At 41.0% G+C, this 22,195-nt stretch overlaps 1 protein-coding gene across 2 annotated transcripts in view; it reads left to right on the forward strand.

The window, feature by feature from the left end:
* Window positions 1–400: 400 nt before the first annotated feature.
* The window catches only part of PELI1 (pellino E3 ubiquitin protein ligase 1), a 46,150-nt gene continuing 24,355 nt past the window's right edge, over window positions 401–22,195 (forward strand). Inside the window, exons 1-2 of one of the 2 annotated variants that reach the window (XM_064446676.1) lie at window positions 401–817; window positions 14,004–14,165. In XM_064446676.1, the coding sequence (XP_064302746.1) occupies window positions 14,111–14,165 (55 nt within the window). In that variant the 5' untranslated portion in view covers window positions 401–817; window positions 14,004–14,110. The remainder of the gene's footprint in view (window positions 818–14,003; window positions 14,166–22,195) is intronic. The other variant, XM_064446678.1, reaches the window with a different exon arrangement.

Below are 22,195 nucleotides of genomic sequence, written 5' to 3' on the forward strand. Positions count from 1 at the left end.
TAATAGTTCTGTGTTTCTATGATTCTATATATATATTTGAATATGTGCACATGTGTAGATATATACATACATATAGATACACATACATATACACATGCATATAAAGATATACACATGTATACAGACATATATACATGTATGCAGATGTACATGTACATACATACAGACATATACACACAAAAATAAGCATACATTACCCACATCTATGTGCACACTTACACACGCACAGGTGCGTATATATGTACGTGTGTCAATGCACATCCATACGGACACCCATACCGCTGCGGCACGCGACAATCCCCGCAGCCCGGACAAGGGGCGGCACTACAAGTCCCGTCATGCCGCGGGGTGGGGGCGTGGCCCCGCGGATCTCCCCGCCCCCGCCGGTGGGGTGCGCGAGCTGGCGGCGGTGGCTGAGGCAGAGGGCGGGCGGTGCGGTGAGGCGAGGCGCAGCGGGGAGAAGCGAGAGAGGGGAGGCGGAGGCCGAGGCCGCTGTCGCTGTGAGGCGGCGGAGCCGGCGTCGATCGGGTTGTTCTCTCCGACCTCTTCTCGGCAGCTGCTGCTGCGGCTTTCCGGCTTGTCGCTCGCAGCGCCGGCCCGCCGAAGCCCGCGGGGGCGGGGGAGAGCGCTGCGGAGGCTCCTTCCCTGCTCGCCCAGCTAGGGCTGTCGCCCGCCGCGGGGCCGTGAGGAGACGGGGACGGAAACTGAGGCTCCCCCTTCGCCTTCTTTCCTCCTCTCCCCGCCTCCCTCCGCCGCCTTGGGGAGTTGCGACTGTCGGCGTGGGGTGCGTCTTCCGCCTGCTTCCTTCCTTTCTGGGGTGAGTATCGCGCCTGTCGCGACAGACCCCCATCCACGCGCCCGTGTCGCGAGGGGGAAGGCGGGCTGGGTGCCTGCCCGGGGGCTGCCCGCTGTCTTGCCCCCCTTCCTCCGCCGCCCTGCGCGCTTTGTGTTGCGCCTCCGCAGGGCTGCCTTTCTGTTGCTGGTGTTTAATTTTTTTTTTTCGGGGAGGGCAGTTTGTTGTTCTTTTTTTTTCCGTTCTTTTGTTTTTCTCCTTTTTTCGTTTTTCCTTGCCGCCCACCCGGAGTTGGCCGAGCCCCGCTGCGGGGCTGGATGTGCTGGGGAAGCTCTTTGTCATGGAGCGGCTGCCGAGCCGCCTGCCCCCGGGAAAAACACCAGGTTAAAAGAAAGAAAGAAGAAGTCGTTCATTCAGTATTTGGACTCAGAGGCTTTGTTGAATTCGAGGGGTAGGGTTTTTTTTTTTGGCGGCGGTGGTGGTGTTATATGTATTTTTTTTTTTCGGGGAGGAAAGAGTCCCCCCGAAGTCCCGGCTCCATTTATCGCAGCCCCCTGTGCCGGAGCGCTGAATGGGAGCAGCACGCAGGCGGGTGAAAACAAAACAAAGGGGGATTTTGTTTTGCTGGTGTTAACCTGTAAAATCTTGGTGGGAAGGCTTGCTTCTTTTTTTTTTCCCCTTTTCTCTCCTAGCCCTTCTAAATTTGGTGCTGTTTTACTTTGGAAGAATCAGATAGCCGGTAGATAAGTTGTATCTTTTTAATTTTAAGCTTCTTGGGGAAATTACGAGGTTCCTCTCGCGTATCCTCAGCCTTGCCTCTTTTGTGAGCAGCCTGCCATCCAGCGCGCAACTTTCGTCGGGTTTTCCTTTTCATTCTTTTTTCCTTTTTTTTTTTTTTTTTCACGTAGTTAAATAATGCGGTTTCAGGAAGAACTAATGGCAGAAGGACATTTCTGCCTGTAAGAGCCGTGGAGAAGATTATTAAAAGGCAGGGGAGAGGAGAAGCGTTTTTGTGTTGAGCTGAATAATTCTTTTGCTTCTTAAAAGGGACAACGATATTTTGAAGCAATTATTATATTTTTATACTGAAAGTTTTTTCTTTTTTCCGTTGTTTTTAACTACCCCTTCAAAAACTGCAGCTCTTTTACCTCTGCAAAATGTGGCTTCTAGAATGCATGCAAGCAAAAAGCAGTCTAGCTGTAACGCTCGTGTTTCTGGCCTTACCTTTTAAAGGCCACCGATTTGTTTTCGCTGGGGACTTTTCTGCCTTTGAAACACACCACTTGGCGAGTAAAATTACAAAGCATTTCGGCCAGACAGAGCTGGCGGTTCTGCATCCGAAGGAGGATGGGGTTTATTTTTTCCATTTTGAACGCGTGGGGGGGGGCGGGGGAAGAGCTGGGGGAAAAAAAGGCCATTTCCGGTTTCTGTTCAGCAGTTTTTCTTTTTTTTTTTAAACAAAGAAGCAGCCAGATGACCTGTTGATGATACATCTTCTGTAACTTTTTGTGCCAAAAGGCGCCGGTAGGTTAGTGGAGGTGAAAGCTTCAGCTGAACAGGCTACCCAGATTTTTGTTTGCATGTGTTGTGTGGTCCGTGTGGCTTTGTAATGTTTTAGGCTGACGATTTTGGAGTGAGTAATGTAGTGCCAGACATCTGCACGGGACACTTCCCCCTCTCCTCTCCCCTGCCCTCCTTCCGCCCCAAGAAAAAGCCTGGTTTGTAGAAAATAGAGCACTTGTCATTGGAAAATTAGACCCTTCGAGTGCTGCATAAGATAAGTGTCCTAACTCCTTTTGAAGTCGTATGAATGGCCAGGCAGGAAGCTTTAGGAATGTGTTTTAGTTGTATGTGTAGGCACCTACTGGGTACCTTAAGCTTAAACATCTCCTATTTCAGATGGATTAAACTTGCAGGAGCACTTGTGTTGTGCTGAGTATAGTCTTGTGAAGTCTGCCTGTTTCTGTTCTTACTGAACACTGAAATGTATTCCTCAGAGCAGCAGGACACCGCGCTAGTGTTTGTCTTGGAAATTAAAATTTTGAGTAACTACTAGCATGTCAGTTAAAGCAGAACTTTAATCTTAGTCTAAAGTGTGTCTGCTACAATTGTTTTGTATTTTGGTGTCAATACTGGTTTCTATTAAGAAACTAGGCATGGAAAACAGGATCCTTTCACTTGAGGATTTATAGCTAGAGATTGTGTCTTTGTACCTGCAAAATAAAGCATCACCTGCTTGGAGCCAGTGGCATTTAAAGCTCTTATTCATTTGGAAGGAACTAATTACAAGTATATTTTGATATAAAATGTCATCTCAGACAGGAACTCTGGAATACAGGAAAGCAGAAAACCCAGAGTCATTTGTAGATGGTAATCCATACCCTGGGCTAAATAAGGTAGAATGGGGGTGTTTCATGAGAAATCAAAGTCACCTTTAAGTGCATGCTTGTAAGTGAAAAGACACAGTTGATTAGGAATTCCTGCAGGATGCCAGTAATTGGAAGTACTCGTTGCTAGCTGGTCACTGCGCACCTTGCTAATTAGTAAGTAAAAGCTTTGACTGTAGGTGACATCAAGAGGAAGAAGTCAAGCTCTTTTGCTTCCCAGACGTTCTCTCCTTAATCCCCATATTCATGGGCATGCTGACAAACTATTGAAGGAAGTGACAGCAAAGAGATGATGTAGGAAGTAGGTCGAGCACTGCTAAATACTGCGGAGAGAGTTTCAGTGGAAAAAAGTAAGCATGTTTCCATCTGATGTAGCTTCTGTTTCCTTTCAATCTACTGGTTAACAGGATGGACCAGTAAATCTCATATTCCTACTGTGATCCCTTGGTTCTTCTGAAATTAATGTAGCATCCCCGAACAGGCCCAGTTAGTATATCTGGATGGAAAGATTCATGGGGAAGAAGGCAAAATAGTGATTTAGTTCTGATCCCATGAAGTGACAATCGTGTCAGCTGGGCAAAGCTGAAATGGCTCTGTGTTTCCCAGGAGGCCGTGGGTAGCTCATGGGATGGATTTCCGTTTCCTTTTCCCTGTGCTGCTGTAGGTTCACCAATGGGAGGCTGGACGTGGGCTGGAGCAATACAGTAGCATTGTTGTGTGCTCCTTGTGGCCTTTAATGTTTTGCTGTGGCAATTAATAGTCACAAGTGATTGTTGTTTAAAATGTTTGAATTGATGTATTAAAAAACCTGCCTTCCAGGTAAAAGAAAAAAGTTCTTTGAGATGCTAGAAACCATCCTTAAAGTAAAAAAAAGGCAAGCGCTACCCTGTTGCTGCTTTGTCCTAAAAGCAGTAAAAACTATTGCCAATAACTGGATTTGCAGAAAAATTACAGCCTTGCACTATGAATATGTTTACCAAGTGTTTTGTATTTACATTGATTTAAAAAAGAGATCTTGCTTCAAGTAGGAAGAGGTGCTTTGATGCTTTGCACAGCTTATTGGCTACCTAGGTGAGTCCTGTGCCATAAACTTCTTTTGCTGACCCTTGTCATGTCATTGGGAGCACCAAATCTTGCTGCCTGCTTAAAAGGACCTTTCTGGAATAACCCTGTAGTTGTGAATGGATGTAAAATAGTTGACTGGAAACTACAGGCTCAGCAAGAAAAATCTGCTGGCACCCTGTGCTGAAGGTAGGTCATCAATACCAGCATTGCTCCAGCAATGTCTCCTGGCTGGCATACTAGGTGTAAATGCTGTGAAGGTGGTGTTCTGTGACATGGGTTCAAGTGTGAACTAGTCAGCAGTTTGTTTGAGTCAGGCTGAATGCAGCACCTGGATGGAAGTGTTTGGTTAAAGATTGATGGTATCTATCCTCCGGTCTTTGCTGTGCAAGAATACAGTTCAGTTCATGAATAAGTAATAAAAGTTAATCTGCTGACCTTGTTTCTTAATCCATGCTGCTGAATTCAATTGTAGTGACTTGACTGCCACCCATGGTATATACTTATATAAATGCTGAATTTTAGGCTCATCTCATGTGCTCATGCACTGAACCTTGCAGTGCATTTCTGGCTGTGGTTTCAGGATTTGGAATGTCCTATAACTGTACTGTCCTAATTGAAGGTATATGGCAGTTATCAGAGTAGGAGCTGTCAAAACCTCTTACCCTGGCTCCATAATTATATCCCTGCTGGGAAGAGGATTCATTCGATTCACACTCACATTGCAATACTTTCCTTGTTCACCAGTAGAGTTATGTTGTAAAAGACTTTGGATATGTGTCATGCTGGCTCAAACTGCTCTTGATCTCCCTTGATGTTGGCTACACGGCTATGTCAACCAGATGTTTTTCTGTGCCAACCCTGTTTGCAGCAGATTAATTGCATAAATGTGTTTTCAGAAGGGGGAAGGGCAATCCTTTTGTGAGAAGTTTTTTAATAGTACAGAGATATTTGGGCCAGAGAGGTGCTGGTCTGGCTTTACTAGGTAGGGTGAATGTGTATGTGTTAGTGGGAGCAATTGCACCATCTAGACAAACGTTAATCAAAGTCCCAAATGTAGGCAGCCTTTTGCTGATGGAGTGCTTTTGTCAGCCTGTTAGTTTACATATTCGGGATTCAGGGAGGTAAGCATGGCAGTTTTGGCAGAAAAGCTTTTGTCACTAAACGCTGCATTTCCATTTGTCAGTCTGTAACATTTGCTATAGTGGCTGAGGCTCTGTGTTGTAGACAAGTCTATCGCACAGCACAAATGCACAGCAAGGAAGGTATGAAAAGCTGAAGTTAAATAGACTTCAACCAGAAGTGATCTACAGAATATTGTTTTTTATTATTTGGATAGTTGATAGTATGAATAGCCACTAGAGCATGCTGTTTTGTGGATTGATTGAGGTTTTGAGCAAACGGGATATATAAAGTATTTTGTAGACGTTGGCAAGATATGGGATTGGAGCAAGTTGGTTGAATAAGATTCTTTGGGGGATAGTTTATTGGAGCTAGGACGTGAGGAGAAGATGGAAAGAAAAAACCCAACCAAAACCCCCAAAACCAGAAAAACAATAAACAAAATATAACGCTCTGCCTAGCCAAAGTTGTCTTTAAGTAGACCTTCATCAATGGATTTTTGCTTCCATTGCCAATCAGTTCATGTGCCTGGATGTAGTTAGCTGCTTGTATTTCAAGTATGCAATGTTTCTGCAACTATAAACCCCTTTGGGCTTCATTACAAACACTTTAAAATATTCTTTCCTGAGCCTGGATACCTATTTTCCTTACTGCATAGGCAAGGTGGGGGTTAGAGATTAAATTTGAAGGGACTGATTTGTTTTCTGTTAAGACAACTGTTAAGACTTGCTGTTGGTATCAGTGGAGCTTAAGGCCTGCAGAAGTTTCTGGAGACCTAGTGAGAGCAAACTTAGTGGTCAGATTCAAGCGTTGTGCCCTGGCCTTGCTCGCCTTTTCAGTGCTCTTGCCTGATTGTCTGACTGTTAATCTGAACAGAGTAGTGTAGTGAGCAACTGGAAAGTGGCAGCTGTTGAGTTAGTTTCTCCCTCCCTTCTGCCAGCTTGTCCTCTAGGGTTACCTTAACCTGGGTCAACAACAAAACACAAATGTTTTTTGGGTCAGGGCAGCCAAACTGGCATCTCTGCGTTAGATCTAGCATAAAACTTTTCTGTCCAGCTGGTCACCTTTGTCTAAAAAGTGACCATCAACAACTGGGCAGCACACGAAGCACCTAGGTGGAACCATGGGCTTTAGATGTGGAAACTAGTGTGCCTATGTAGCCTGAACATATGGCCCCTTTAACCATGAAGTCCATTGGGATGCTGTAAGACAGCATCAAACTAGTAGCAAAATTAGGCTTAGGGTTTTGTGTGTTTGTGGTTCCTTGTGTTAAGATCATGCCTCTCTGACAGTTACAGATCTGTCCAAAGTGTCTGCTTTCCCTGCCCTCAGTTCTTTTTGCTTTTAATGGTCAAGCAGTATTAAATAGTAAAGTCTTGGTTTTAAAATTGTACAAACTTGAGTACTTAATCTGTATTTTCTTTGCCCTAACACAAATTTGTGTTAAATGATAAGTGGTCCCTGAAGAATTTCTACTAAGAAATCTCAAGGCTTCTCTTCTCTTAAGTGTTAATATGTATACTGAGATTTTTGTCTGATGCTACCTTGATATCCTTTCCACTTATCTGAAGGAGTTGTACTTCAGTACAGTATTTTTGTAAGAATAAATATTGCCTTAATCATGATTTAACACAAGATTCAACTGGGAAAATAAGTAATGGTTCGGTTCTTTTGTCATATCACGTAGCTGAACTATTTATTTGGTATGAGGTCGGGGAAAAAATCCAAAATGCATCTCACATGGAGGCTTACTATAAAGTAATTTGCTTCCTTTTAAAGAACTTGTTGCTCATTTTCCTTCTTTAATGCACCTCTTGGGATAAGCTGCTAATTCTAAAAATATGTCAGTTCCGCCATTTCCCACTAATATATTTTTCCTTTGTTTGGCTTTGGTTTTCTTTTTTCCCTGAGCCACTTTAAATACTCTGAGGAATGTTCAACATGGAAGAAAATAAATGCAGGTAGGCATTTTGAGTTGCTGTGTTTAGATCGCTGCTGTATTTAGATTGCTGCTGTATTTCAAGGCTAGCAGAAGATGACTTTGAGCTTCTGTTCTACCATGAGAGAGTACAGGGGCCTCAACCCTTAGCTAATGTGTCAGGGTATCTGTTTCCTCTTGGATCTGGCTCCTTTCAGCTGGGCAAGAGCTCTGTTTTGAATTTAGGAAAGAAAATGTAACATGCTACTAATGGCATAAAAAAAAAAGTCTTCTCAGAGAAACTGGGAGAGTTCCTCATGTGTAGGAAACCAGAGTTGCTGACACTTCTTTGTGTGTGGGAAACCAGAGTTATGAACTGTTCAGTCCATACTGCTATTTCTGTCTTCGTAATCAAACCTTGATGGTGATTTAGGAATGCTGCTTTCAGAACTTCACAAAAAGCTGTATGATGCCCGCATGTAGTATGACTGCAGTGGCTGTCTGTGCATGGCTTCCTTAAACTAGATATGCTCTAGTATAATCTGTCTTCTGTGCTTGAGTGGCGGGTGGCCCAATCTTAGCCCTAGGACACAAGCCTAGACACAACCTAGGCTTGAATGGCCAACACACGTGAGGCTGGTAAACTTGGGCTGGAGAGAAGGAGGAATGTTGCTTGCTGTACACTTGTTAACAGTTTGGTATGGTCAAGTGACTTATTGTTTTGTGCTCTCTTTCTGCTTTAAAAGAATGAATTAAAGCCACATGTAAAGACCATCTCTTTTTTTTACCTAGAACAAGTTTCCTGCTTGTTCTGGCATTGGATATAGATTCTGTAATGTTAAAAATATTTTTAACATCAGTAGTGATGTTAAGACATTGAATAGTTAGAGGGGAGAACATACCTGTCAAATTGTAAAACAAGTCATCGTGGTAACACCTAACTTCAGCACTGGCTATTTGTTTGTGTTAGGTGAATATTTGTTTAATGTCCCTTCAGCAAAGAGCTGGGAGAGATGCAGCTCAAATTGCTTGAAACCTATGGGGGCATAGCTAGGGGCATATAGTAAAAACTGCTTCTTAGCAGGGAAAAGATTTAAACATTTTTCTCAGTTTCTCAGACTGGTAGTGCAGAGAACCAGAAGGCCCAAAAGTAGGTTTGTAGATGTTTCATTTGTCCTTTTTCTCAGATTATGTTTAGGCAAATTTGTGATGATAGTGCTGGACACTTTAGATCAGACTGCTTTTCTCATCCAATCTATGAATCTGCTGTCCCTGCACTTCTTGGAGTTAAACCATTACATATGCTTATATATTATATATACATATAAATATATAACTGTGCACTTCATACACAGGGATTAGCAGACCAAGTTTAAGACAAGCTATATGGTAATGTCTGTTAGCCTCAAGACAGATGATCACCACTTTGTGCTTAGATCACTTTCACAGCCAAGTCATCTCCTCTTGCTTCCTGTGGTAGATGGATCCATCATACTGGACCTTTGTTCATTTGAATTTTTGTAATAAGGTAATTATTATGCTGCTGATAGCCCACATAAATTATTTTAGCATTCATTTGGTGCTGTATGTGGTGCATGTGAAATATCGTTCCAGTAGAGCTTTCCATTTTGGTGCAGCATGAGCTGTTGGCTGTTGGTTAAGGTTTCTGTAAACTACACAAGGTCATTGCAGAGGGCTGGAGTGTGCTGTGGTGAGGGGAGCAGCTGGGTGGTTTTCTTCTTTTCCTTTTTAAAAGAAGTGATGCATTGTTCTGTTGAGGCAGCCACCTGCTGAAGTTGAGGAACTCAACTTGATTGTGCAAACAGATAAATGCATGAGTAGCTTTTATTTTTACCCATTTTTTTCTTGCCCTTGTGTATTTTTACAGTCAGTACTGTGGCCAGTGTATTAGCTTTGTCTGAGGCTTTCTGAGCAGCAGATGTGAACATAGAATAGGTCCTTGTACCTCTCACTGCTGGCTGAGAAATTCCAGGATGCTGTAGTAAAATGTTGGGGCTTGTGACTTAGATATAGCGACTGCTTTTGAATTTCTGTGCCAATATATACACGCTATCTACTTTTTTCTCTCATTTAATGAACTATTCATTCCTCTGTTCTGGTAGTGTATGTGTAGTCAGCAAGGGAAACTCCTACCTCTAGAGGCAAAGTGCTACAAGTATTTTTTTCTGCAATCTTCCACTTACTGTAACTTTGAGGAGGAGCTTGTTTAAGTTGGCAGTCACTAAACAGAAGCAGAGATAAGAGTCTGATCCAAAAGATGAAGGAAGGGTTAACCTTTACCTTAAACCCAAGAGGGACCAGTCACAGAGAGAAGTGAAGAGCTTATTTATCATGTCAATAAGCACGTGTAGAAAGTGTCGGATGTCTTTTAGTGTCTTAGAGTCCAAAATAGGAAGTATTGTAGGCCCATTCCTATTACTTTGTCACTCCTCATTAATAGCTATAATCAGATTCATCTAGCCCTTTTGTTATATATTTCAAAACTTCAGTCATCAAGCAATAAGTTTTAAAGATCCAGATAGTGGCTTACATGTAGAGTGAGATGGCATGAGAAGTTTCTTTCCTCCTTACCTTGCTCTGTGCAGATATCAAGTATAGCATCATCTGTTTTCTCTTGCTCTCCAGTTTCCCAAGGCAGGACTGGGGCCACAATCCTTCTGTGCCAGCACCTCATACTGGCCTTAAAGACAAGAGGGGTATGTTCCCTCCTGAATCCCTGGGAGATGTGGGGAAGGATGTGTAAGTCCTCCCATGTATAACAAAATCTAACAAAGCTGGAATTGCATTTCACTCTCCTGTCCAACTAAGAGGTCAGTACACGGGAAGTGGCGGGGGAGAGGAACCTGTCTGCTGGAATGACGGATGATGTCTCCAAAGCCCTCCATGGGTATTGACTTGTCTCCCTTCTTTTTTTGGTCCTTATTTTAATAAAGGTAAGGAACTCATAGGTGTGTTGGTGCTTAATTCACTAATGTTTGTAGGCTGCTACAGAAATGTGAATTAGTATTCAGTTACTAATCAAATCTTCCTCTGCTCTGAGGCGTGTAAACTAATGAAGCACCAACAAATATGAACGTAGATGAAAAAATAATGCAGCGTGAGTTTTCTCAGTTCACGCTTCCCATTTCTTCTGCTTCCACTGTGTCAGATGTTCAGAAGCATGTGTCAGTGTGACCAGGGACCAGGTACAGAACTTGTCTGAGACACAAGCTAAGGAGGAAAGCACAGTGATTTGGAATATGGGGAGGTATAACATCTGTTTGTAACCTTTGTCACAAGTGGAAGGATTATAAAATGACAAATACTGATTCTCTGCCAGTCAGCATATGCTCAATTCAGTACTGCAGAAAGCATGCCTATTAGATTTAATACAAATATTCCCTCAGAAAGATCACCTTGATTTAATTTGTTTCAGATGCATAAAGTAGAAATGGTCTAAAGCTCTCTGTTTGTTCTTTAAAGAGTAAGTGCTACATTTCTAGCTCTTGGCAGACATTGTCCACAAGTACTTCATGTTCTATTGGGCTTATGCCAGACTTAATGTACTGTGTGTACTGAACGCATCAAAACCAAACTTACTTTAACTTTAGATTTTACAGCTACCATTACTGATTTTTTCTTAGAGCTGTTCCATCCAATCTGCTATAGTTTTAATTTCTTTTCACTGCAGGAATTTGGGGAAGGATCTTTATAGTATTTATTTGTGTGGCTAGGGACTGTTTATGTGAGTGAGAGCTGTAGATCAGATGTCTCTGCAGTGGCCAAACTCTCCATCTATAGAAGCTAAATCAGAACACTATTATTTGTGAACTCCTGTCTTTAATACTGACTGGTATGCTGTAACTAAGGATAGTGCTATAAACGCAGTCCATCAACTCTTTCAAGAAACTTGAGTTTTATAAAAACCTGACATGGGAAAAGACTGTTGCAATCAGCTAAACACCAAAAATTGTTAACTTCCGTTTTGCAGTGCTAGTGTACTGTATGAATAGAAGTCTGCCTGTAAGACCTTGCACTCTTCAGAGACAAAAAATGGGAAGAGGTAGGGGAGAGAAACAGTACAAGTAGGAGTTATTGTAGGTAGACAAATAGAAGGAGGAAATAACTGAGTACAAGAATTGGTATAGTGCAAAAAGCCAACCAACATGGGCTGGACCATTCATAATGTTACAGTCGTCAGGTCTGTAGACCCCTGCCTGACAGCTGTGTCTGCTGCCCTCATATTTTGGCTGTTCATATTTTATTTTCAACCCCCAGGGCCAAGTATCTGTCCATAAGCATGGCTTCTGGCCAGGTGGCTCATAGCCCTCAGAGTGGAGCAGGTTTCGCTTCCATTGTGCCAGTGTGGAAGAGCATGGCACTTGGTGGAGCCTGGTTTCCCCCCCCAGCCGCTGCCTCTTTTACTCCTATTGAGCCTCCTTTTATTAAATGACAGTCCACTTTGGTTTCTGCTTTGCAACTTTACCTTCTGCTGGTGTTGCTAGAGTGAAGTTGCTCAGCAATTCAAAGACATGCATATAAATGGGGGACAGAGGTGTCTCTTGATACAGAGACTTAAAATCCCAAGGAGTTCTCCTCTTACTATTAATAGCCATTGCTGTAATTGGAATATGTGGGAATTCCTGGTTAGTCCTCATTGTAGGCTTAATCCTCATTGTAGGCTTAATCATGGCACTCAGTGGTTTTCATTATGCCTAACTCTTACGCCAAAGGATTGAGCATGGTTTTAAGTCTAACTTCAGTTGTCCAGTCCTCAGCCGTAGTTTGTAGTTCAGACTTACTCTGTCTTAAGGACAGTAATTAGTCTTCAGAAGCATCACTTGAGCTCTGACAATCATCAGATACTATCCCACAGTCTTCAGAGACTTCATTTTATGACCTCTTCCTGTCTTCTCACTGCAACTTAGCACGCGTGCCTGAGTCTCTGTTGGGGCCTGTTCGATTTCTGCAGTTTACCTTTGCCAAGCAGTGCTAGAAGATGCTTTCCCAGCATGCAACCACATAAACAATTTGCAAAAACTCTTCTACCAATGATTCTTCCACCTGGACCCTAAGATCTGTTAATGTTAGTATGCCCCAAGTTTTATTGTAGCAACTGGTTATGGAAGTAACTTGCGTTAATGTTAGCAGGCAAACTGTGCCTCGTTTTTGCCTCCCAAAAGTGTTTTGGTAATTTTTATCTTCGTGTCGTTCCTCATAAGAGGAAATGGTGCTGCATAACTGAGTTGGCTAATGGTGCTTGTCTTCCTTTGTGTCTCAAGTTGTCCCAAGTCTTAGACCCCCAAAGCACAGCAAAATCTGTAATAGAAAAATTGTCCTATGGAGAAATGTACAGCAAGTGACTAAATCTGATGAAGACAGAATAAAGGGTTGTTGCAAGTCTGCTTTTGTAACTCAGACAGAATTTGAAATTTTTTAGTTTATTGCTGTTCCTATACTTGTTTTCAAGCTTAATTTTCAAACATCCTTCATATAAGCTTAGTATTAACTCAATATGCATGCTAATAAGATTATTGCTATACTAAGCTGTCTTTTGCTGTTGAATGTAGCTTTTGTCACCCAAAGGAACAAAGTTAGTTGAATAGAAGAGCAAGTATAAAGAAAACAAAAATTAGCTCCAAAGTTAAGGAGTGGTTATGTTTCCCTGTTCTTCAAGATTAAGCACAGCTTTTTAAGTGCTGCTTATGAACAAACCCTATTTCCTGTCATCTCGCTATTAATTAGTCCATGCATTTAAAACCCCATCATTCTGCTCTTTTTTTGGAAATGAACACGAAGTCAACTATATGAAAGGTGGTCCCAGCTCTCTGTTCCTATCTTGTGTCCAGATGCATGTATGGAACCTAGCAGATGTAATTGAGGAACAGGTCAGGATATCATCTAAATGCAGGGCAGCAGGGAGGACCACTGCTTTTGCAGGCAGTGATATTTTATGCTGCCTTAAAATTGTTTACCCACAGAATGTGCCCCTGCTATGTTAGTGGTAACAACTAAGTGCAGGCATTCCTGCAGGTTGTGAGAATAGGTGGTAAATAATAGTTCTAGATGCAGTGCTTCTGTCTTTGCATGCAAAGCTCGTGCCTCTGCACTAGTGGCCAGGTTTGTCAATTAATAGAAGAATTTGTTTTGTAAGGAAGCTCTGGAGATCGTCTGGTCCAGCTCACTCTACTCAAAGTAGTTTGAAGTTAAAGCCCACTCTTCATCCCTTTATCTTGCATGGTCTTGAGTAGCATACAGCCAGGGTGTCTGGTGACAATACTTGTCTGATGCTTTTCTGCAACTGTCAATCTTCTGTAAATGTAAAACTTAGACTTATCCAGTATAACCCCAGAACATGTTGTTAAATTTCAGTAAATCTTGAGCATGCCGACACCAACTGACTGGTAACTGAATTCCTTGAATAATTTCAAACAACCGAGTATTTGAGTTCCTCTGCGCTAGGACTACTGATTGAACACAGAGTATATGCTGTGTAAAGACATGTTATTCATGCTTTTCTCAAAACACGTTTATTCCAGTAGATGCTGAACTGACATTGATAAACCTCTACAAAACCATTCTTTACGGTGGCTGTGAGCAACAGGTAGACTTCCCACCTCTGCCTCTCCCAGCTGACAGTTCTCAATTGGTGATGCTAGCTGTTTGGTGCTAATGTGGATGGGGCTTAACCATATGGTCTCGCTCTCGCTTTCTCTCGCAGTGTTGAAAAATGTTGTCCTGTCTGCACTAGCAGCTAACTGATCTGAACCCATTGTTGACAGCCACCATCAACAGGTCATTTTCCCTCTGCGAGTGTGGCTTTTGATTATGTATCGTAAATCCAAGTGGAAGTGCGGTTACAATCTCGTGGTGCTTGGACACGGTGAGTTTACATCTACACAGTTGCTCTAAGACAACAAACTTTTCTACTTGCATCTGAACTTCTACTCTAGATGAAAAATTTGGAGAAAAAAATTCAGTAACTACTTATAGAATTCCCTTAAAAATAGACCTTTTATTTACCTCTTTAAGATTTTGATTAAGATTTTTAGAAGTACAAGTGTAGAACAATGCAAACTATCATTGTCTTGCTTTTACTGTCCGTAATGGTATTTGTTTTCTAAATATTGTCTTTTTTTAAAGTGGAGAGAGAATGCCTTAAATAGTTCATTGGACAGCATCTCTACAGCAATCACCCCCAGATTTTATAAAACTGCAGAGGATTATAATAGAGAGATGCCTCCCAAGCTGTACCAAATTGTAGTTTCTCATGCCCTAATGTTGGATTTCTACTGAATGTCATTTCCAGAGGTTCTGAGTTGATATAATTTTCACTGCCTGCTTAGAGTGATGCCTTCTTCCTCTCATCCCCCCTGGCCTGTGTGCACACATAGCCTCCCTCCCTGGATTTGAGTTGTGCAGCCTTGCACCCTTCTTTGCTCCAGATCTGCTGACCAGGGTTTTTCTATGAGCTGACTTTTGTCACTAACTCAAGAGAAACAAATTTAATCGCAGGAGTTTTCCAAGAGGTTCAGGGAGCTGTGTCTTAAGTTTTGTCATTTGACTATGTACCCTTCTGATGTGGTAGGCATAAAATTCTTGCACTGCTCTCCGTAGCTTTGTCTGTGAATGTTATCTGTGGCTTGTTCTTTTTCCTGAGCCCTCTGGTTTTAGAACAACAGCTGCTGCCTCCTCTTGCTATTGCTTGCACCAAAATAATAATGTGGCATTGTGAGAACATCAACTTTTCCTTGCTTGGACCAGGTTTCATACCAAGTAAATGCTAGGGAAATTGAGAGTACAACCTGAAGTACAAGGAGTGTGATTAATAGCGAGAAGACTTCTGGCATATCACTTTGAAAATGTTTACAATCGTCTATTACATCGTGGGGGATTGGCGCAAATAGGCATGAGGTGCTAATTATAATAATGTTTTTCATGATCAAAGGTACCCGTACTTCAGTGGCTGCTATTTTTGTTTCAACTGCCAAAGTCCTAAAACTGGTTATGAGCCATCAGTATTGGTGGTTAACAGCCTGAAATATTTTAGGTATAGAAAACTTCATTATTTCATGTGAGTTTGCTGACTTAAATTCATGCCGCGTATTTCTTTTACTTTCTGATCAGCTGTATATTCCACTGTGCCTCTCAGTTTTCTGACAAGTTTCTATCATGAGTGAATTTTATTTCCGAATTACATAACTCCACCAGTGCATTTCAAGATGAAGCTCAACAGATAGTACAGTGTGATCTAGAGCTTTAATAGTAGTGTAGCTGTTAAGAGCTTTGTTTATTAACTCAAGAGTCTCATCTGTTAGGAAGAAGTTTCTAGATAATGAAATATGGGGGGTCAGAGAAGACTTACCATGTCCAAGTACTTCTGTTTAAGCCAAAATGTTTGCAACAAACTCTTAGGAAGAGTGTCATTCCTTAAGAGTTGTGGAACACAGTTGAAGCTGGTGGCTTGAGAAGCTGGAAGGTACCTGGCATTTGAGTGCTTCACCTCTTCAGACAAACAGTACAGAACTTAATGCTCAATGTCAGTTACAGTATTTTTCTCTGACGGCACTGTAATTATTCTGAATGTCTGGGGCTTATCTAAAATCAGAGTGGTGAATTAAATTACAAGTCCAGCCCAGATCTGCTCTAGTAGAGTCTTGCTTAGGTAGGGTGATAGCTATCTTGCTTATACTGGTTAATGCAGTTGGCTTCAATGCAGTTTAATCTTTACTTGCACCTGCATAATGGGGCTCAGGTATCAGGTTTGGTGAGGTGACCTAGTAGATGAACAAAACTAGGTTTTGGACTTTCGTTTCTTTTCCTTGCTAAGTATGCTTTGACTTTTTTCTTTTTTTTCACAGTAGTTGTAGAAACAAAGTCCTGCTGCTCAATACAGTTGATCATTTGTTAAACAGATGAGTTACAAACTTCAAGTTTTATTTTTGCAAAGCATTGTGAAGGCTTAATATAATAAAAAGAGAGAGGGAACTCAGTCTGTTACTACATTACTGTGCCAGGAAATAATCCTTCCTCCCTGGCCAGTTCCTTAGTTGTTCCAGCCATGGTATGATGTAGTTTTATTTTTTTAACAATGGCTTTATTTAGATTATCCTAATTAATGGTTTTGGCACTCTTTAAAAAGACACTTAAGGAAGGTCATCTTGTTGCAGTATCCCAATCTGGGCGAAATTTGGAGGCTGCAAGTGTCTTTATTTGTTTTTAAATTTTATTAGAGATTCTTCATTTGTGCAGCAGTAAAAATCATCTTTGGAGCATGTTGAATTCGCAGGTAGTTATCCAAAAGGCTGAAGTTTTGTCAAAGGATGCAGTCTTCTGTATGCTGGAGCTGTTTCAGATTACTCTGTGCATGTCTGGTCAGAAAGAGATTCCATGTTGCTTCCGATTAAGAAGAAAGCTTTTCTTATGATCTTTGATTTCAGTTGGCTGCCACTTCACTGGGAGTTTCAACTGTAATATTTCAAAGCCCCTTTGTGTTAGGTTTTCTGCTATCTTTGCTTAACTTTTGTATTCTGGACCTTTATTTTTGCAGGTAAAGGCAAGTCTTGCTGCTTCAGTGTATACAACTGTAGTGGTATTGTTTTGGGGGTGGGGATTGCAGCCTTTCTTTTTCTTCTTATCCAATTTTTTTACGTTTTAGGTAGACTTCTATATCAAAAGCTAAGGAATAAGCATCATGCCATAACTTCGGGAAACACAGATATCTAAATCTGTTAATAAAAAATTGCTAAGTAATGTGAGGATGTTGGGACGGAAATCACATTTATTGTGATTAACCTTTTCATTTTGCTGAGTGAGGGAGGATGACCTGAAAAGACAGGTCTAGATATAAAAAGAAGCCCAGTAATTGCTACACTCGCACCCTGTGATGTTAGGCTCAGTCCTTTTCTTAAAACAAGGAGCTAGGACAAGTAAAACACAATTGCTCCCACAGTTGGACTTCCGCAAATCCCAATCCAGCAAACAAGCATGCTTAATTTTAATACCAGAAGCAGTAAAAAATAGTTCTCTGTTGCAAAACTAGCAATATGCAGCTATTCCCAGAAGCGGTGGTTTGCTCCACAGGCACTGAGCTGTAACTCACAGTTCTTGCTGGGCAAGTTTCAGGACTGAAGCTTTGTGTCAACAGTTGCACTCCTGTATTTTGGCTGATGTTTGTATTCTCCTCTTAAGCAATTAAAAAAATCTTATTTCTAGTATGAGGTGGGTACTATAACTTCGTTAGATTTTTTAAAATATGAAAATAGTATAGCTATATATCTAATATTACTGATACAACTTTTTTCCCACCACGTTATTAAACTATACTTTCAAAATAAAAACCTTAGGTCACAGTTTGGTTTTTAAATGAAGACATTTTTAAAAGATAGTTTTTTTGTATTTGCATGCTTTTCTTGGTTTTTTGTTTTGTTTTTTTTTTCTGCCTCCATTCTAATAAGGAAAAAAAGCTTCAGCTTGGAAGTGGTTACTAAAAGAAAAATGCTTCACCTCAGAAACTAATAAAATTATTGGAGCTGATACACTCCTCATGTTAGTTTGATGTTCTATAGTATCACAGAATGGTAGAGGTTGGAAGGGACCTCTGGAGATCATCTTGTCCAACCCCCCTGCTTGAGCAGGCACACCTAGAGCAGGGGCACAGGAACGCATCCAGGCAGGTTTTGAATGTCTCCAGGGAAGGAGACTCCACAACCTTCCTGGGTAGCCTGTTCTACTGCTCTGGCACCCTCACAGGAAAGAAGTTTTTCCTCATATTGAGGTGGAACTTCCTGTGTTCCAACTTGTGCCCATTGTCCCTTGACTGTCGCTGGGCACCACTGAAGAGAGTCTGGCCCCATCCTCTTGACACCTGCTCTTCTTATAAGTATTGATAAGATTCCCCCCTCATTCTTCTCCAGGCTAAACAAACACAGGTGTCTCAGCCTTTCCATGTAAGGGAGATGCTCATCTTGGTAGCTTTGAAAACAGGCTGAAAATAGGCTTGGACCTGTAGTGTGCAAAGTGTTGATGGCATTTCAGAGTATTCTTGCATCCTAGCAGTCATGTTTACAGACAAGGAGTAAGTATATAAAGAGAGGCTAGAGGAGTGGGAGCTTGTGACAGTGCTGTATTTATTTGTATAGTTCAGGGGTTATTTTGGTGACACGTAATTCATGGACTTCCATCCGTGAAACGCTAAAAGTACAGAATGACTTCAGAGTTTTAAAAAGTTTAAGTACAACAGTGGCTGCGAAGCCAGAGAAAGTATTTTCTTTTGTTTATAGAATATTTATTACTTCTACAGCTGGTGTTGAGATTGCTGAAGGGAGGCTGAGTGTGCCTGAAAATTTAATTTTGAAATTCTAAATAAAATGTCTGCCACTAAGTTGCATTGAGGCAATACATGCTGCTAAAGGCAACAGCTTGCCTATTAGTTGTCTCAGCTGTTCAGCCTGACAAACTTGTAGCCTTTGTCCTACTTGCCCTATGCTTCATAAACTCATTCTGGTTGTTTAGTGTCAAATTGGCTATGCTGACTGTGCATTATTGGTAGTTCTTTAGTTCATTTGATATGTCTGTTGTGTAGTTAATTACTTGAATAGACTTTCTTAAATGTTATGGGTTTTGTTTTTTTTTACTTGGAATTTGTATTGGTCCAGGAGCTTGAATGTGGTCAGACATCTCTGCTGAGTATGTGTAGTAACTTCTTAACGTGTGCCAGCTTGGTTGCCTATGGCTTTTTGTACCCTCTGCAGCTGTATGGTGTTCTGCTCCACAAACGGATGACATGAGACATCCTTAAGCAGGAGGGTAACTAATGACAAGCAGCAAACAATGTGAGCAGGACTTCTACAAACCTTTGTGAATGCATGTGAATGAGGCACTTCTGTGCTCAGTATAAGCAGCTGTCAGTAATTTTAAGAAATGTTCATAAACAATGTTAGTCCTGAGAGGGCTGGTCTACCCTAAAAACTTGCAAAGATTACTTCTGAAGAGCCAGATTTCTTGGAATGAATCAGTCTGCACTGAACAGATGACTAAAAAAGGGCAAGTGAAACAGCTCCTCCATACTAGATTATTACTGTTAACTTTGCTATACTAGAAAAACAGGACTTAAGGTTTCCGTGGTACCCAGAGGTGCACCTGAAGATACCCATGCAGGCTACCAATGGATTAGTGTTTGGGTATGTGGAGTGTGCACCATGGGTTAAAGTGGAGACTTCTCTCAATCTCTTTCTCAAGATCCAGAAAGGAAGAAGTCTGTGTTACATTAACCAGTCACTTTGGTTAATAAATAAGTGCATGCAGTAAATCATGTGAAATTGATTTCAAAACTTGTTTAAGTACTACTGTGTTCTGAATCGTTTGGTACTGTTTAAAAATTACTTAATCATGGTGCAGTCAAAACTGTGACTTTTTGTGGCTGTATGCTCTTTTTGGTATATTTGCCTAATGGTGTTTCCTGCTTCCTAAATGGAAAAAAATTTCTGTGAGAGAAAATGAGTAATTCTTTACTGCTTAAAGCCTGCTTCCCAATGCATACAGGTACAAAGTGCAAAGCCAAGGTAATTGGTAGAAGCAAGTTTGCAAGAGTTAAGATCCTTTTGCGTTTATCTTTGCATGTCAGAGAAATGCCTGAAATAGGAAAGAAATGTAGATTATTTTTTGTGTGTATGTGCTAATTCAAATCTAGCCCATTCTGTAACTGCTCAGCTACGCTTGGTTTTGAGGCTTCTTCAGTTTAACTGAAATACAAGCTGGTATCTACAGAGAAATGGAGTCCTAGCCAGGATACAGCTTTAAACATGTTTTTTAGAATAAATTATTCAGCTATTTTTCTTGAGAACTTTATGTGGGAAATAATTAAATTTGCATTGGATGATAAGAAATACACTGAACTTGTGCCCCCAAACCTCAATTTTAGGAATCTTGAAAATTTCTAGGCCAAATCTTGAAGGTTTGTATTCACACAAAATTCTGTTGAGTTTGGTGAATTGAGGAAGAACATAACTTTTGTCTCCAGGAGCACTTTCCTCTCTGGTAGCATTACTAGGAGTGAAATTGCTGTCTTGCTAATGTAATTTCATTAGGGTTACTGATGTGACTTCACATCATTGAAAGTGTGAGGGCAGCCCATGAAACTACCAGCTGAACAGTTTAATGCTGCCTAGCAGTGGGTGAATGCTTTGACTATTGCTGGAAAAGTGTTCTGCCATAGTGATGGTTGGTACCCCTGTACTCTACCAATTTAAAATTACTTCTGTTTTCATATGCTAGACTTTTGTCTGATTTTTCTTTCCTCAGTGACATACTCTGAGAGGACAAAAAGCAATACAGATTCTGGAGAGCATGGGTATTTTAAAAAACAAACATGCTGCTTTCTTGGTACAAAAATACCTTTCGGTGTTTTTAAAAAATTTATCTTATGACCCACATGCTTGGAAATATTTTTCCATCGGAGTTCTTCTGGTTGAAACGGAAGACTATACTAACTTAAAGTTGCCATATTCAGCTAGATACCTGCCCTTGTTTGAAGCTAACATTTTTCTGTATACACAGCAAATTGGAAACTTGAACCTAATGACACCTTGAAAACTTCCAACTAAAAGTCAAATGTGAAATGTAACTATTTCCTTAGGTCTTAATTAAAACTGGGCCATATGGTCAGACCAAAGTCCCTATAGAAGTAGTACAGCTCCCTCTCCATGGCTGAGGTACTCTAGCTGTAAACAAGAAAACTGGATTCCTATCTCTACCAACGAGTAAAATTTAGGGATGGGCATCCCTAGCACTGAATTTTTCCTACTCATTGGGAATGACCTTTTTGTTGTTAGGTGTTCATGCCCACAAAGAGGTAAAGTGCAACTGCTGGTTTATTTTTATAAGCTGCAAGCCTCTTATCCAAATTGGATTAGAAGTATAGGAAGCAAAGTATTGCTCTTTTCTAGATGGATATGCTAAATCATGCATTGCACATGGGATTATAAAGGAAAGGAAAAGATAAAATCGAATAGCAGGAGATTTTTTTCTCTTAGCAGTAACAAACTGGGAACAGGTAGGTGATCTAACATGAGGAGGTAGGGGAAATATTTGAACTTTGTCCTGTTTGAATTGCTGGCTCTAGGAGGTGATTAATAGGGAAACTTAAGTGTGCAAAAAGTTAGTTTTGTGTTTATGCATAAATACAAGTTGTATTAGCATAAAAGCTGGTTCACCTTACTCATTAAGAGACAGCTTTTAATGTATCTGGAGGTATTTCAGTATACCTTTATTAGAAACCTATTGCATATGCAAAGTACTAAATTCTTGTTCTCTTGGGTTGTTGCCTAAAATAAGCTTTGTTCTGTACCTGAGCTCATACAACAATATTTAAAATATTCCTAAAAGACATGCTTGTATGTCAGAAATACAGGAAACGGAGGTACTGAACCAGCCATTTATGTATAGGGCTGTAATATATCCCATCAAGCCACTATAAAAACCTGACACTTGTCTTGCAGAGAGTAGGAAGATCTCTGACAGCTGTCCAGAGGTATCTAGGTCATATGCTTTTAAATGTAAATGCTGGAGGTGATAGGTTTAGAAAGGGCCAGGTTTTGTACCTTATATAAAGTCTGTCCAAAGTTTGAAGTTAGGAGGAGGAAGAATATAGTAAGACAGCACATTTATTAGCAGTGACTTACAAAATATTCAGGTATGAACTACAGACTTGGGACATTCACATGCAGAGGTGAGGAAAGCAGTGTGGAGGTTAGCCAGCACTTTTCTTAACTAGAATTGCAGATGAACTACAGTTGAAATTGTGAGTGTCAAGTGTGTAATAACAGTGTGGTGAGGAATTTAGGATAAAGCAAAGGGAGACTCTGTTGAATAAGCTTGGCTTTTGCGCTTCATGATCTCTGAGTGAAAAGGTAC

Source organism: Phalacrocorax carbo, chromosome 3 (genome assembly GCF_963921805.1).
Source record: "Phalacrocorax carbo chromosome 3, bPhaCar2.1, whole genome shotgun sequence".
NCBI lineage: Eukaryota > Metazoa > Chordata > Aves > Suliformes > Phalacrocoracidae > Phalacrocorax > Phalacrocorax carbo.